Source organism: Colletotrichum fioriniae (genome assembly GCF_027942845.1).
Source record: "Colletotrichum fioriniae strain IMI 355084 chromosome Unknown scaffold_1, whole genome shotgun sequence".
NCBI classification, from domain to species: Eukaryota; Fungi; Ascomycota; class Sordariomycetes; order Glomerellales; family Glomerellaceae; genus Colletotrichum; species Colletotrichum fioriniae.
In genome coordinates this window covers 5521822-5531560 of record NW_027076837.1, presented here as the reverse complement: position 1 = coordinate 5531560, position 9739 = coordinate 5521822, and the positions used below count along the sequence as shown (strand labels likewise).

The following is a 9739-nucleotide window of genomic DNA, read 5'->3' as shown; positions in this document are numbered from 1 at the left end:
TACAAGAACACGACGGGACTCGAACCCGGGACCTATGTGTGCGGAGCTATTTAGTCGTATGCGCCGACATTCTCCGCTACGACACAGGCCTTGGTGACGGAACGAAGCAGTTTATCCATGATGTAGGTAGGCATCGAAGCTGGGCGCAGGTGGAATACACGGAATATGTCTAGGCAGAAAGACCCACTTCCGTGCACCTTCTCTGCCGAATGCATTGAAGATAGGGTCTCATATGTAAATGGATTTTGTCCAGACTAGATTCAAAGTTCCTTCGTACCCGATATCTGAGCCGACTTATCGTTGGCTTCATTGACTGGAGCTTCCGATTCAGCAATTTTGGCATTCTCCTCGTCCGACAGACCTTGGCCGCTGATCGCTGGCTCGTACCCGTACTCTGCAATCTGTGGATGCCGCCTATCCCACCACAGCAAACCAAGCTGAACCATAATTGCCGCCACAGTGAAAGCAGTTGTAAGAGGAAAGCCGATGGGGTATCTCGGAGCGTCTGCGACGCGGAAGGCTCCCAAGGGTATAGTCGCATGGCCAACATAGACAACGGTGACAGTCAAGGCCACGATGATGGACCGAGCTTCGGGCTCCTTTCGGAGTATCTCAGCCATCCATGCCATGAGCGATGGGCCACCGGCGTTGGTGCCATACGTGAGGAAATAGAACGCAAGGATGACTTTGTGATCAGACGGCCACCCGCATAGGACTGCTAGACAGATGCCATGGGCGGCGGCAGAGAAAATGCTTATCTGCCAACGCCAACGCTTCCAGTCGGAAAGCCAGTTGAGACCAATGTTGGTGACAATTTGCAAGGCATATCCACCCAGGGGAAGGATGTTGACCTGGTACGTGTCGTAAACGCGGTTGCCAGCCGAATCCTTGATGCTTTCAAGGTACAACACAAAGTACGAATTCGCCCTATGAGCCCAAGCCCCGAAGGCAAAAGAGAAGAGGTAGAAATACGTGACTGGATGAACTATGAGCTTCCGCAGTTTTTGTCGGAGGACAGAAACTGGAATGCGCTTGGATGTATTGACGCCAGAGTTCCCCATTCTCTCACGAGCCAGGCGCTTCTCGTTCTCGGTGAGGTAGATGGCGCGTGTATTCGCTGGCGAGTCGGGCACGGTGACGAAGGCAATGAGGCCCTGGCCTATAGTGACGGAGCCGGCAATGATGAAGAGCCACTGCCAGCCGGCGAGACCGTGAACACCGTTCATGTCGCGAAACAGAGCGGCTTGCAGGGCTCCAAGAAACATCGCGCCGGCAACATCGCAGACTGTGAAGCAGGCGACTCGGACGGCAAGCTCGGCGGGGGTGTACCAGTTGAATATGAGGGCGACAACGCTTGGCCAGAAGGCAGATGAAAAGAGGCCAAGGAAGAAGCGGAGTCCAAAGATCGTTTGGGCATTCGGGGCTTTGTATGTGCTGCGCTAGTGGTGAGGTGATGTTTAACAAGGAAGATGTTTGGTAGACTTACAAGAGCACCAGCAGTCCCCAACTCATCTCACAGAATGGGAGAAACATTGAGGGGCGGAACCTTGTCTGAATCAACTGCCCAGGTACCAAGCCCAGAGCATATCCAATCGAGAAAAAGGTATTGAATTCGACAAGCTCATTGCCGTATAGACTCAGGGACTCTCTCATGCCCGAGACGTAGGCTTGGGTTGTGGCAGACTGATCCATCTCCTTCATGATGCCTGCCAGGAACATCCATGCAAGCAGCATGATGTCTAGTTTGAAGACTAGGACATTTCTGGGGTCGCGGAAGTACGGAATGATTTTTGAGATGTGCTTAAAGATGCCTTCTTGCGGGGGGCCATAATTGATGGGTTCCTCGGTCCCAGGCCGGGGTGTTGACAACGTCACTGGTATGACTTCACCCATTGTGGCTTCAGTGACATTTACTAGTAGCAAAGATTGAAGACCAGCGGAACACAAGAGGGTGGGGTTGACCTTGAGAGAGAGATCGACAAGTCACACATAGTGAAAGACGTGGTGCTGCTTCATGACTATATACAAAGCCATCTCGGCTGTATTAGCTAAAGAAAACTATCATTACGATTCAAGTCATCAGGAAAAAGTTGGGCGAACTCTTCCGAATGAAGTGATTTTCGATGTCGCGATCAAAAAAGATTGGCATTCCGCGCCCAGCTTGCAGGTGTTTGAAGACGCCAAAGTCTGGGCAAAACCCACCAGATGTCGAGCAAACGTTGCATTTCTCGCCTCCCACGGCACTGTCAGTCCAATCACCATCGGTAACGGTGGCCGCGATGGTGAGAGCGGGCGAGAGACCGGGGTGTTCCGTCGGGGGTTGGGTCCAGATAAGCCCCTGCGATTGTGCTATTGCGTGACCGGAGATCCAGACTGCGACATCTCTCACCCGTGCTTAGTGCCCGCAACGGTCGATGTGCCACTCGCTTTGAGTAATTTTGGTCGGGATGGCGGCGACGGTGCGGTCGAGTGGGTTACAAGAGGCTATTTATTGGACCCTGACGATCCTTCAACACTGATCGGCCCTCTTGCTGTAGCAGTTGGAAGTTCTTGGCGAACAAGAGAGCCAAATCATTTAAATGTTAAAGAGAGATATTGCGCCTCCCAATCCTTATCTTCTACTCGCAGACAAGCTCGTTCTACGATCTATCCTAGCTGGGTTCGCTCGTTGGCTTCACCCCATGCCAAGGCTTTCGCATCAGTTAGCGGCATTGTGAGGCGAAGAAAAATCTCAAGAGCCGAAGCGCAATGTCAAATCATCAACATCATTGACCCATTCATACATTCGAATTTTTCCCCTCCTTTTCGACGCGCCAGGTCTTCACATTTGAGAGCATTTCATGCTGAGAAAATGCTTCCCCGGAATAAGGAACATATCCAGCTGGACCAGCGCGTGAGAGACTGGGGCTCTCTTTCAAGTCAGTGTAAATGCATGAGGTGGGCTACTAACACCTTAGAGCTCGAAGAACCGAAATATTCTTGAGTTGAATTGAGAGACGAGTTTGACGTTCTCTTCCATCAACCTTGATTGTGAAATGGATATTTAGCGAAAGCTGTGATGTGAAGTCAAAACACGCGAGTTTTTATCTCATGAACTTCAACTCCGTCAATAATGCTGTTCGGGTCTAGGAAACCCGGCTTTTCCGGCGAGGCCTGAGCGAAGGGAGAGAAAAGACACGCATCGGTGTTCCAGAGTGGTACGAGTTCGCTCTGCGGAGGCGCCCATTTTCGTTTTGGCAACAGGCGCTAGTCTCAGGTCCACGCGGTCGATTCGAGCCAATGGCCCTTGGCTAAGACATTGAACATCCCAGCGCCGCTGATGTATCCCAGAGCGTAAACAAACCTTCGACCACGTAATTCATGGGAGAGTATACAATCAACACTGTTTACGTATCAAGAGCTTAACCTCTCGAGCCGAGCTTTTCTTCATTGAGGCTATCTTGCTTTGGGTGATGTGGAGACGAGAATTCTCAAGGCTCAGCTCAATGCACGCTCTAGCTGCATAGAGCTGTAGAGATTGTTTTCGAGAAAAGCAAAGAGGTTCACGGAAACACGGCTTGTGTAATTTCTTTTAGCCGTCGCCAAGCTAGGGGAGTATTCTCTCGTGCCGCCACAGCGGGATTCTGTCAAATCCCCAACGCCTTTCCGGAGAATCAACGTGCTTTTTCGCACATCACTTGTCAATATCACAACTAGCGCGAGTTGGCGACTAAGTAAGGCCCCCCACCATCAACACCATTCGACGTTGACTAGCTTGCTTGCAAGCTGACCATGCGCACCAGAGACACTTGTCTCTTGATTGCCTCGTACAACAGCCGGAAATCCCGAGCAGGCGCATGTTCTGTGTAAGGGCACGTGGGAATACACCAACCATTCTTCGCTTGAAATATGCAGCACGCCTTCGAATTGTTGCACTTGTGTGATTCGAAGGGTAGTCAATCTCCTGTCACCCTTCATCGACCTTGCCATCTCAGTCGTCCAATGTGAAGCTAAGAACAGAACTCCGCTCTCAACTGCCTCGACATCAATTGTTTCTCGACGTTTGCGATCCTCCCGAACAGTATACAGTGATCAGATGGCACTCAGTGACTGGTCTGGGCATTCGGCTCTTGTTGAAGACGGCAAGAAGCGGGAGCTGGCGCCTCCAGACATTGCGGCAGTCGATCGATCCGACAACAGGCCTTCCGGTACATACGTGGCGATTCCTATTTCGACGGAGCCCATGGCATCCCGGAACAAACGATCATGGCTTCGACGATACTGGATTTTTGTGCTCGCGATGGCGATACTTATCGTTGGTGGCATCATTGCCGGAGCCGTCGGGGGGATCACTGCTTCTCATCAGGCAGAACAGAGGGGTTCCACTTGAGCCTATGATAGATAAGAGAAGGATTGAACCAAGTTCCCAGAAATACTGCCTATGTAAGTCATCCGAATGAATCGCTCGGCCTATGGCCTCGTTTCTGAAAAAAGAAAATAACTGACGGTATTACTGGCGTCAAAGACGTTTATTCCATTCGATGCCCCGAACCCCAGCGATTTTTCACAGCATCTTTCGAGGCGGCCTATCAAATGAGAGCCGCCTGCGTTCCGATCATTTGGTTGAGGCGGATTGATCTTTGACTGCCGGACGGAGAAGTCCAGGCATGATAGGGAAAGGGCGACAGAGGTCGACGTTTCCCCTCGAGAGAGGCTGTTCGGTTGCCCGGTGTCTCACTTGGCACAGAGACACTGGCCCCTAGTCTACACAGTAATGGTGACCGGGACGCTACAGAAGGCGAAAAAAACATTGAAGAAGAGAATGGGCTGCTCCGGGCGAAAGGAGGTTGAGACATCATGGGATGCAATTTTGCTCCGGGAACTTGCAAGCTGTTCATGATCTTCCGGGCGAAGCATCCATCGACGATTGGACGGGCCAGGACACTGCTCCGTGTCCGTCTCGGGATCGCATTGCTAGAAGATGACCAGTCGACATGTCGTTGCACAGACCCAGTAAACTCGGCACTATGCCGACGCAAGTCTATGGCCGCCACATACCCGAGGTAGCGCCAATGAAACCCAAGTAGAGTCCAAGTGGTATCCGTAGGCAGCAGAAGAACTGCTCCTGGGCGGCTCCTGAGCGGCTCTTCTGATCTATCAGCCAATGTGAAGAGAGGCAATACTAACGACCAATCCCAAGTGATGTAAAGGCAATGTCAGCGCCAGTAGATGGGTCTATGTCAGTCTGGTGTCACATGGGGTTTCAAGCCGGATGGATCCATGGCTTCGGACGACCGGCGGACGAGATAACAGATCTCAAGGATGGGAATCATCCTTGACGGGTTGAGATGACGGATAGGAATTGCATCCGTGATTGATAATTTTGGGACTATATTTACAGTGCATTCCTGGGGAGGTGCCCGATGGAGGTCGTCGACAACTCACCGAGGCCCCATTTTGGCGCTTAGAAGCAGAGGCGGCCGCCCTTGATGCGGGGAATTCTGGGGAAATAGTGTGAATGACCCGCGGGCCGGCCGCAAGGGTCTGAGCCGGTGAACTCTATTCTGACTTGGCAAGGGGTGAGGTTTCGGTAGTTACATTTCACCCATTGTTGAGATCAATGACCATCGTTCTATTATCGTCCTATGAAATTTATCGTCTGATCATTTTAAGTATAAGATATAGCTAGAAGATGCCGTTTACAAAGGCCTTTAGCACTACTATATTCGCCAGCAAACAAGACTTCACACATCACTACCTCCTCGACTACTCAAAGCAATGGCTCCTGGTCGAACAGACGACGAGGCGGCTGAGGTCGCTACCTCGTCCAAGACGCACGTAATTTCGAATTATGGCCTGACTACAAAGTGGCCAGAGGCCTACGATCTCGCCGGATCTAATCTACCATGCCGTCTGGAAGGTGAAATTGGCGATTTGGTGGTCCTCGGAGAAATCCCAAAGGAGATCGACGGCACTTTCTACCGAGTCATGACAGACCCCTTCGTGCCGCCCCATCCCAACAACGTTCCCCTAGACGGCGACGGCAACATCTCGGCATTCCGCATTAAAGATGGGAGAGTCGATATGAAGATGCGCTACGTCGAAACCGAGCGTTACAAGCTCGAGCGCAAGGCCAACAAGGCCTTATTTGGTCTCTATCGCAATCCCTTCACCCATCACCCCTGTGTTCGTGCCGCGGTGGATTCCACGGCGAATACCAACGTCGTACTATGGGCCGATCACTTTCTCGCCCTGAAAGAAGGAGGTCTGCCCTATTCCGTCGACCCGCAGACCTTGGAGACCATCAAATACGATCCCTTTGGACAAATCAAAGCAAAGACGTTCACGGCTCATCCCAAGATCGATCCCTACACGAATGAGCTCGTGGTCTTTGGATATGAGGCCAGAGGTCTTGCGTCGCTGGACATTGTGATTTACGCGCTGGACAGCAACGGCGTGAAGCACGACGAGCAATGGATCAAGTCACCGTGGTGCGCGCCCATACACGACTGTGCCATCACGCCAAACTGGATCATCCTGGCACTCTGGCCATTCGAAGCAAGCGTGGATCGGATGAAGAAGGGAGGGCACCACTGGGCCTGGGACTATGATCTTCCTGCCACCTTCATCGTGGCTCCCCGTCGAAGTTCTACCAAGCTTCCGCCTGGTTGGCAGCCGGGCGAGAGCCGGGTGTACTCCTGGAAGAACTGCATGCTCATTCACACGGGTGGTGCGTGGGAGAGCGAGGACGGGGAGACGCTGTTCATGGAGACGACTCGTGTGCACGACAATGGGTTCCCGTTCTTCCCTACAAATGAAGGAGTGTATCCAGCGCCTGATCCCAAGTCCGATTACGTTCGTTGGACTTTTGATCTCTCCCAGCCCACGAACAGCAAGGTGCCAGATCCGGAGATTATTCTCGACATGCCTGCAGAATTCCCTCGGCTTGATGAGCGTTTCCTGTCGAAGTCTTATAACTACGTTTGGATCAACGTTTACATTCACGAAGACCAGAACGGAGATGGCCATACCATTGTTGAAGGACTGAACGGTCTGGCGATGCACAATTCAAAGACGAAAGAAACCAAATGTTTCAACGCCGGGGCCGAGTCATTCTGTCAGGAGCCGATCTTCATACCACGAAGCGATGACGCGCCGGAGGGAGACGGATGGGTCATGACCATGGTTGAGCGCAGAGGTGCCAACAGAAACGAAATTGTGGTGCTGGATACAAAGGACTTTGAAAAGCCTATCGCTGTCATTCAGTTGCCCTTCCATGTCAAGGCACAGGTCCACGGGAATTGGGTCGATCAGCGCCGGTTGAAGGCGTGGCAAAAGCTGGCGAGGGATGCGGTGCCTGAACCCATTAGTGGGCAAGGAGCACTGGAGCCATTGTAAATGTAGCCATCATTTCCGTTTTCACTACCAATACATTTCTTGAGTACTAAGTATGGAGATTTGATGATGTCACAACTATGATGTCTGTCTTGGAAGTTTTGGGATACCCGAGGCCAAGCCGATTTCTACCACTCCTCCATATCAGATAAACTTTGTCGAGGCTTGGCCAATACTCCAGTTTACTTGATCTGAACTCTAGCCAGTACCGCAGTAATCAGCGTACTGCTTGGAACTCGATTCCGGGTTCCCCCACCACTGAAATGTTGTTAGCTGAAACTGTAGACTCGGTTGCATTTACTTGATATTACTTACCGTGGGAAAGGGCACCTCCTTGCCTGAACCTCCGGCAACGGCAAAGGTCAAAATGAACATCATGACCTTAGCACCTGCATCTAGGCCACCACCGACGATATAGTTGTACTTGCCGAACCAAGCAGGATGACGCAATCGCATATACCATTGAGACCACAAGCCGACCACGACCTGAGACCAGATGACAGACGTAGTTCCCGAAGTCGTCTCAGAGGCATTGTGGAATATGACAGGGGTCACGAACTTGCTCACTTCCCAGCCGTAGATAGTCTTGTACTTCTTGGAAACAAGCCACAAGGCAACGGGAATGGCAGCCCCAACGACGATGGAGAGAGGAATCCTGGAAGCAGCTGTGAGAATATGTCAAAGCCGTGAAAGTTTCTGTGATATACTCACCATCCATAACCATCTCTGCCAAATCCATAGACGTACTTGGCAAGCGACCAGGTGACTGCAGTTGTGTTAAGAGACTGAATCTTGCGTCCGCTCCACTGGTTTTGCGTTAGATCTGAGGACTAGGGTAGGGTTCAGGTCAAGGTCAACTCACAACTTGGGTGCCGATAGGGTCGAGGAGAATCTCTCGTCGGTTCGCTACAATTGTGTCCATTATAACGTAGTTCATGGCTGTCCCAAACAGACTCCCCCAAGTTTGCAGGAGGAACATGGTTCTCCACGGAATCTTGAGATATTGGGCCATCTTGAGGTCAGTTGACAAGAATACAGAGAGGACAGTAACCTCGTGACTGAACATCGAGAAGTATAAGTTGGCGACAGGTTTTCCGGGCTGAAGTACACCGCACAGCATCTTGGAAAGGTTGTTTGTGGCGACGCTAGTGCCCAGTAGGCCGTACAAGCATAGCGAAAAAGGCGCTACAATGCAACCAAGTAGCTACGCGAACGATGAGAATCATAATAAGTTGAGTGACATGAGCACAGTAGACTTACAATGGCGCAAACATACGCCCAGGCATCAAGCGTAGTGTGGCCCTTGATGACCGCCCCAAGCCCAGTGAAGAAGCCGACGAGAAGGATAGCGACGTACCACCAGATCGGCACGTCTTTGTAGTTTTCTTGCATAATCTTGTAGTGAATGTCTGTCTCTTCCTTCTTCCAAGCTTGTTTCAAAGACCGTTTGATGCTACCAAAGTCAGAAGGGGTCCAACACAAAGCCGGATGCTCCAGAAACAGTGGACTTACAGTGGCCCGTAGAACAGGGCGATATGTGTGAGCAGCGCTCCTATAGCAGCCATTGCGGCCATGTTTGCCCAGACGTTGGACGCTGTCAATCGAGGAAGTCCATGTACTTCCAACGCCTCGGTGTCCAGGATCGCGTTTTGCCCAAACACGGCCGTCTGGTTGTAGACCTTGCCAGTCTTCGCGTCAAACATGGCCGTCGACATAAACGGGAACTTTTTGGCACCCCATGCCCCGCCGTAGTAGAGACTGAAGCACATGATGTAGGAGAGCACGATGCCCACCCAGGAATTAGCTTGTTGCAGGAGCGGCAGGGACATGTAGCGCGACGTGATGTACTGCCAGTCTAGGGAGAAGTTGAAGATCCCCTGGCCCTCATTGGAGTTGATACCGCCAAAGATGGTCATCAGAACCTTTCGAGTGGGTGGTGCGGCTTTCATCGAGGCGAGACAGGGGATAGAGATACCGTTTAGCCAGGGCCAAACGTAAGATGCTATAGGCTCCCATATGAACATGCCGATAGAGGTGAAGCCGAACACTCGGAGCCTGTCTTTGTTGTTGCCTCCGGGCTCGCGGTGAAGAGTCTGATATATGGAGATCATGGGGAGGCATTGCCACCAAACCATCTCACTTGCTGCTTTGGATCAGTACACGTCTACATCTCTGATAGGGTATGAGAACCCAAAAATGAGACTGACGGTGAACAATGATGGATCGCAGGATTCCAACGAGACCATATCCGAAGATGGATGCTGAGAATACTGTCAAAATTGCTGTGGCAGGGTCGGTGCTGCGGTTGTAGAAACTAGTCATTTGTCAATATCGAGCTTTTCCGATGATGGCTCTATCCCACCGA

At 51.6% G+C, this 9739-nt stretch overlaps 3 protein-coding genes across 3 annotated transcripts; 1 reads left to right on the top strand and 2 right to left on the bottom strand.

Annotated features, from left to right (window-relative positions):
* Nucleotides 1-260: 260 nt before the first annotated feature.
* Nucleotides 261-1893, bottom strand: N0V96_001427 (uncharacterized protein; the record flags this gene model as incomplete). The annotated part of the gene is made up of 2 exons (XM_053191935.1): nt 261-1434; nt 1487-1893. 2 exons carry the CDS (start codon nt 1891-1893, stop codon nt 261-263), a joined length of 1581 nt encoding a protein of 526 aa, XP_053050543.1.
* A 3864-nt stretch (nt 1894-5757) lies between these two features.
* N0V96_001426 (uncharacterized protein) lies at nt 5758-7377 on the top strand (the record flags this gene model as incomplete). Its single annotated transcript, XM_053191936.1, has 1 exon — nt 5758-7377. One exon carries the CDS (start codon nt 5758-5760, stop codon nt 7375-7377), a length of 1620 nt encoding a protein of 539 aa, XP_053050544.1.
* Nucleotides 7378-7671: 294 nt separating this feature from the next.
* Nucleotides 7672-9485, bottom strand: N0V96_001425 (uncharacterized protein; the record flags this gene model as incomplete). The annotated part of the gene is made up of 5 exons (XM_065756229.1): nt 7672-8039; nt 8096-8204; nt 8237-8519; nt 8651-8827; nt 8887-9485. The coding sequence occupies 5 exons, from the start codon at nt 9483-9485 to the stop codon at nt 7672-7674; spliced, it is 1536 nt and encodes a 511-aa protein (XP_065615469.1).
* Between the last annotated feature and the right edge of the window lie 254 nt (nt 9486-9739).